The sequence below is a fragment of the Penaeus vannamei genome, chromosome 4 (genome assembly GCF_042767895.1).
Source record: "Penaeus vannamei isolate JL-2024 chromosome 4, ASM4276789v1, whole genome shotgun sequence".
Taxonomy (NCBI): domain Eukaryota; kingdom Metazoa; phylum Arthropoda; class Malacostraca; order Decapoda; family Penaeidae; genus Penaeus; species Penaeus vannamei.
This window is the reverse complement of record NC_091552.1, coordinates 36396900-36403814: the sequence shown is the minus strand read 5'-3', so window position 1 is coordinate 36403814 and position 6915 is coordinate 36396900. Positions and strand designations below refer to the sequence as shown.

The following is a 6915-nucleotide window of genomic DNA, read 5'->3' as shown; positions in this document are numbered from 1 at the left end:
CAATATGACACTAAATGCGGTACTTATGTTATAATACTCTTTCTAAAACAGAAGGTGAATTAAATTCTGTTCTCATATTCACAATCTCGTTGTTTCAGGGGCACCGAGATTGCTCCTCATAGCCTCATTTTGTACAGTATCTCAATCAACTATAATTCTTTGAACGATGCTAGGTGCAATACTTTATAATCTGTGATTGACCGTATGTACGTCAGGTAAAATAATCTATTAATATCACATTGATACCAAGGTTTACTAGTTAAGCTGAGTAAGTTTAATTACCAGCCTGGCTATCTGCTAAGGCGTGGGCACTCGCGATTACAGAGTTTAACATATATTCACATGTATTTAACATAGTACAGTATTATGTGATTCCTGTAATTGTACATGATAAGATGAAAATATGTCATACATACAAAATAATATCAAGTTAATATACTTTCGTAACTGTTTTATGAATACGGTAATTTTACAAGAGTAAATTTGGGATGTATTAATATATCTTACAATGTATCAGATAAAATGAAATAATCACATAGGTTCTCTGCACTTCATATTAGGTGGTCTGAAAGGCTGTATCACATGACATTCCGAGATGTAGTTCTCAAGTGTTCGCTTATGTTTATCGTTACGCAGTCTACATCTAGGTTCACCTGCACTTCTGGCAGTAACCAAAAAGGTGGGTCGGGGTATGATACATGGGTTGAATGCCAGTGTTTACTCTGCGGAGATGAGTAATCCACACTCATCAGCCCTTGTTGCGAGTTCGTTGAGAATTATTTACATTCTCTCTTTTGACGCACATGTCATCAGCATAACATGTAACGGACTCACCATCCACGTGGTTTATGATAGTAATAAAATCCGGTGGGCTCTACCCGTAGATTTGTAAAAGTAAACAGCATAAGACTGTCCACTTTGTTCGTCACTGTACCCTTTACCCTTTCCATCCTTCCTCTCACCAACACGTATCCCTTCCACTTTCGCGTACTCTGTCAATTTTCCCTTATACCTCCCTAACCCTACCACTTTTCCCTTTCACCCACCTACTCTGCCACTTGCCTTTGCCACCATTCTACATTCTCCCATTTATTCTTTCCAGCCTCCCCCAAACACACCAACACACGTACCTTCAACCATCCTCCCTTTCTCATTTACCCTTTCCCACACTCACTAACCAATCGGCTTTTCTCTGAAGATGGTTATTGTAAACTTTTGATATTTTGAAGGTAGTTTGAGTGTTTAATGCCCCAAACTCCTTTGCTGATTGATCTTGATACTATCGCCTTACCACCAAGTTTATTATCAAAAACCGGACACGCGGGGGTACCTTATACTAAAGCGCAGAAAATTTATTAAGAACTTGATGTTAAATGATATTGATAGTAATAATAATAATGGCGATAATGATAATAACACTGATAGTGATAATGATAATGATAATGATAGATGTACATTATATAATAATCTGATAATGTATAAGAACTTTAATGCCATGTCTTTTTTAAATAACTGAACATTTTTGCTCCACGCCACACATGTATCGACAAAGAAAAGATGTCCATTTCCTTGCCGAGAGATCATTACCATCGCACGAAATAAATTTTGTCACTTTCACATCCATTAATTGCTTGCCAGGGAGTCCAAACTATGACCGTGGATTGTGTTAAATGGAGCAGAGGAGAGTAAGGTTATGGTATTTACACCCATTCACTTGTTTTATGTTTTCTTTTCTTTTCCAGGGCCAGACGTACGCAGTGGTAATGGTGGACCCAGATGCCCCGAACCATAATGCTGGTGAAGCCTGGCTGCACTGGATCCTTTCAAACGTTGAGGTATTTTTCCTGTTTTATAGAGAGGGGAGAAAGGGAGAGATAATCGAGACACCCAAAAGAAACGATTTTGTAGTTAAATGGGCGAACGAGTGACATCTCTCTTGGGTCATCAACTTGAACATTGCATCACCGCGCTTGCCTGGGTCTGTCTGCGAGGGTGTTTGCACAGATTCCCTCTTGTGTCTAAAATTAGTGTTGCTGCAGGGAGGGAGGGGTGGCGCAAGGGGTCAAGAGGGGCTTGGAGATCCCAGAAACAGCCAGGGGGAATTAGGGGGAGTAGGGGGGAGGGGAAGGGAAGAGAGAAGGGACGGGGCGGGAGGGGAGAGAGACGGAAGGGAGACTCCTTGAATCTTCGTCATTCAGGTTCCCTCCCCATTCACACGTGGCCTCCTGGCCCTTAACACGAGTGGGGGACGGGACGGGGGGGGGGGGGGATTATGCGTGCTTGCAGCCCCCGACACTCATTCATGTTCTCGTATATTTCCAACAGGCGAGCGATTTGCAGAGCGGGAATATCGGGAATGGAAAGGAGGTGGTCGGTAAGTATGACAACCCGAGGAGGGCTGTCTTGCTCTTCGTTTGCTCTACATAACCATGAATAAATACACGCAGGCAAATAAACATACACTCATAAAACAAATATGTTACACACACACACACACACACACACACACACACACACACACACACACACACACACACACACACACACACACACACACACACACACACACACACACACACACACACACACACGAAAGCGCTATAGAGGCGTGAGACTAGGGGGAAAGAACAAAAAGGGAACTCGAAAGGGGGGGGGGGGGGGCAGAAGAGACTCGTAGGGGTAGATATCGTGGGAGGGGGAGTGAGTAAGAGCGCGAGACGAACTAGAGAGGGGAGAGGGGGCTGAACAGAAAGAAATGAGAGAGGGAGAGGGAGTGGGTGAGAAGAGAGGGAGTGGGTGAGAAGAAGAGGGAGTGGGTGAGAGGGAGAGGGAGTGGGTGAGAGGGAGAGGGAGTGGGTGAGAGGGAGAGAGAGTGGGTGAGAGGGAGAGGGAGTGGGTGAGAGGGAGAGGGAGTGGGTGAGAGGGAGAGGGAGTGGGTGAGAGGGAGAGGGAGTGGGTGAGAGGGAGAGGGAGAGGGAGTGGGTGAGAGGGAGAGGGAGAGGGAGTGGGTGAGAGGGAGAGGGAGTGGATGAGAGGGAGAGGTAGTGGGTGAGAGGGAGAGGGAGAGGGAGTGGGTGAGAGGGAGAGGGAGAGGGTGTGGATGAGAGGGAGAGGGAGTGGATGAGAGGGAGAGGGAGTGGATGAGAGGGAGAGGGAGTGGATGAGAGGGAGAGGGAGAGGGAGTGGGTGAGAGGGAGAGGGAGTGGGTGAGAGGGAGAGGGAGAGGGAGTGGGTGAGAGGGAGAGGGAGAGGGAGTGGGTGAGAGGGAGAGGGAGAGGGAGTGGGTGAGAGGGAGAGGGAGAGGGAGTGGGTGAGGGAGAGGGAGTGGATGAGAGGGAGAGGGAGTGGGTGAGAGGGAGAGGGAGAGGTACTGGTGAGAGGGAGAGGGAGAGGGTGGTTCAAAGAGGAGAGGGAGAGGTACTGGTGAGAGGGAGAGGGAGAGGGAGTGGGAGTGGGTGAGAGGGAGAGGGAGAGAGAGGGAGAGGGAGTGGGAGTGGGTGAGAGGGAGAGGGAGAGGGAGAGGGAGTGGGTGAGAGGGAGAGGGAGAGGGAGTGGGTGAGAGGGAGAGGGAGAGGGAGTGGGTGAGAGGGAGAGGGAGAGATTGGGAGAGGGTGAGAGGGAGAGGGAGAGATTGGGAGAGGGTGAGAGGGAGAGGGAGAGTGAGAGTGGGAGGGAGAGGGAGTGGGTGAGAGGGAGAGGGAGTGGGTGAGAGGGAGAGGGAGAGGGAGTGGGTGAGAGGGAGAGGGAGAGGGAGAGGGAGTGGGTGAGAGGGAGAGGGAGTGGGAGTGGGTGAGAGGGAGAGGGAGAGAGAGGGAGAGGGAGTGGGAGTGGGTGAGAGGGAGAGGGAGAGGGAGTGGGTGAGAGGGAGTGAGGTGAGAGGGAGAGGGAGTGGGTGAGAGGGAGAGGGAGTGGGTGAGAGGGAGAGGGAGAGGGAGAGGGAGAGGGAGAGGGAGAGGGAGAGGGAGTGGGTGAGAGGGAGAGGGAGAGGGAGTGGGAGTGGGTGAGGGAGAGGGAGAGAGAGTGGGTGAGAGGGAGAGGGAGAGGGAGAGTGGGTGAGAGGGAGAGGGAGAGGGAGAGGGAGAGTGGGTGAGAGGGAGAGGGAGAGAGAGTGGGTGAGAGGGAGAGGGAGAGAGAGTGGGTGAGAGGGAGAGGGAGAGAGAGTGGGTGAGAGGGAGAGGGAGAGAGAGTGGGTGAGAGGGAGAGGGAGAGAGAGAGAGTGGGTGAGAGGGAGAGGGAGAGAGAGTGGGTGAGAGGGAGAGGGAGAGAGAGTGGGTGAGAGGGAGAGGGAGAGAGAGTGGGTGAGAGGGAGAGGGAGAGAGAGTGGGTGAGAGGGAGAGGGAGGAGAGTGGGTGAGAGGGAGAGGGAGAGAGAGTGGAAGTGGGTGAGAGGGAGAGGGAGAGGGAGTGGGTGAGAGGGAGAGGGAGAGGGAGAGGGAGTGGGTGAGAGGGAGAGGGAGTGGGTGAGAGGGAGAGGGAGTGGGTGAGAGGGAGAGGGAGAGGGAGTGGGTGAGAGGGAGAGGGAGAGGGAGTGGGTGAGAGGGAGAGGGAGAGGGAGTGGGTGAGAGGGAGAGGGAGAGGGAGTGGGAGAGGGAGTGGGTGAGAGGGAGTGGGTGAGAGGGAGTGGGAGTGGGTGAGTGGGAGTGGGTGAGTGGGAGTGGGTGAGAGGGAGAGGGAGTGGGAGAGGGAGTGGGTGAGAGGGAGTGGGAGAGGGAGTGGGTGAGAGGGAGAGGGAGAATGAAAGGAGAGTGAGACAGAGAGGCAAGGGTATAGATATTAGAAGCATAAGAGGGGGGGGGGGTCAGAGAAATAGAGAAATGCAGAATAAGTAGATGGAGAGTAGTTGAGGCTTTTGATTTGTGTCTATCAGTACCAACGGTATTAATTTAGGGTTATTGTGCGCGCGCGTACACACACACACACACACACACACACATTTGTTTATTAATATCATTATGCTCGTAATTCACTATATTAACCCCCTTTTGTGCTCCCCCCCCCCTCCACTGCCACCAGCGTACAGGCCGCCCACCCCTCCAAGTGGCACGCACCGTTATTTCTTCTACCTGTACAAGGAGAGCCAGAAGCAGTTACCAAAAGTCGACAGGAGGGGAAAATTCGTTCTCCAGACATACGTCGATGTCAATGGACTCGTTGGCCCCATCGCCATGAACATGTTTAAAACTTCTAAATAGTAGGGGAAGTCTTCGCCCCTCTTCCCATTTCTCTTTTTTGTGTTGCCTTATTTTTTCCATTATGAAGTATTGGGGAAGGTTGCCATGTATGCATTAATCTAATGAAAGCGTAATAATTAGGTGCTTGATTTACTTTATGTACTTGTATGGACTCTTAAGGTTGATGTTAGTGCACAATATCCTCATAATTCATTAGCCGATTTTCGCTTGCGCTTTGGTTTATTTATTTTCTCTTTATCTAACACCTTATAACCTATCCAAACTAATGTTTATTCCCAGTGTCTTTACAAAGAAGTAATGTTAAACGCAGTGAGATTCTTCCCGAATATTTGGATTGTTATTTTAGTTTAAAGCATTTGATGAACTTAAAAGACTTGGACACCGACTGAATTGATGCATTTGTTCGTTTTCTTTACGGCATTTACCAGTGCCTAAGCTAGCTCTGTTGAAGAGTATATTTATTTTATGGAAAATATCAATGTTCTCGGACTTTCGTCTGTATTAAGGAAATACTTAATAGAATTAATTAATACGTTGAAACTTGCTGAAAAAAACACGGATTAAAAATAAAACTTATTTTTTGAATGAATATAATTTTTCGAGGAAACTATTAATGTATTCTACCTTGGGAGACTTAACATATTTAAGTATGAAGAGGAAAAAAATATAAATATACATATATTTTAAGTTTCTGCATCAGCCTGAGGTGATGGTGGTTGAAATGAACTCTTAAGTCCTATTATCTTGCTTTGAGGATTTAATGATGATTCACTGTATTACACTGGTGTAAACAAATAAAAACATGTAGCAGAGAATGTTTATTTTTCCCAAGTATTTAATGCTGAATCATGAACAGTTGCATTTTATTTTATTTCGTATATGAATTATGAACGAATAAACGTCACAGCTGAAACGTCATTCTTGGCGAACGCTGGAAAGGAGAAATCGCCCAAGCCGCCAGAAAGAACAAATCCCAGAGTATTCAGCCCACGGTGTTCGTGAGGATCTGATAAAATGACCGCTCTTCGCCGCGTAACTCACCTCCTGAAGCGGGCTTGCCGGCATTACAACGAAGGCCCGCCACCTCGCCCTTCTCCACTGATATGCTGCGCTGGAACAAGGCCCCGAATCGGAACATGGTCAGACACGCTGTTTTTGAGGATAGCAGAATATCGGGTTTCAGGTACAGACGGGTCCGAAGGAGTAAGCCACACCTGTGCAGGTCCATGCACAGCAATAACATATTACACCTGTGCAGATAACACATCTGTACGGGACATAGATCGATGCCAAGTGTAATGATTTGCGTCTCACGCGATGGATACAGTGTGTGAGCTAAAACGAGATAGGTTAATACGTACGACAGACAGGCAGCATTACTAGATTAATTACCACATTTCATCGTACAAATAACTATAATTGCGTCACACTTGTCACAAGTGAACCAAAAGCTTATTTTTTCGATTAAGGGCTCAAGCTGAAGGATAGTGGTAATGTAAAAACAAGATGGCGTTCAGCGGATACAGGAATGACTGATACACTGACCTGTATCAAATTTAGGCAAAATAATTTTTCTGCTTTTCATATATTTCTTAAGATAACTTGAAGCACTCAGAGAGCACATACCTCCGGCTAACTATAGGATGACATGCAATTAAAAAATCCTGAATCCACATCATGACCCGGATCACCACCAAAATTTAATGGCATCTAAGTTGGGCGAA

The 6915-nt window shown here is 47.8% G+C and overlaps 1 protein-coding gene across 6 annotated transcripts in view; it reads left to right on the top strand.

The window, feature by feature from the left end:
- LOC113805892 (protein D2) overlaps positions 1-6001 on the top strand; it is a 78280-nt gene extending 72279 nt beyond the window's left edge. For all 6 annotated transcript variants that reach the window (XM_070120973.1, XM_070120972.1, XM_070120971.1 and 3 more), the window contains 3 exons: positions 1743-1835; positions 2326-2374; positions 5013-6001. In XM_070120973.1, the coding sequence (XP_069977074.1) occupies positions 1743-1835; positions 2326-2374; positions 5013-5191 (321 nt within the window). In that variant the 3' untranslated portion in view covers positions 5192-6001. The remainder of the gene's footprint in view (positions 1-1742; positions 1836-2325; positions 2375-5012) is intronic.
- The last annotated feature ends 914 nt before the right edge of the window (positions 6002-6915 follow it).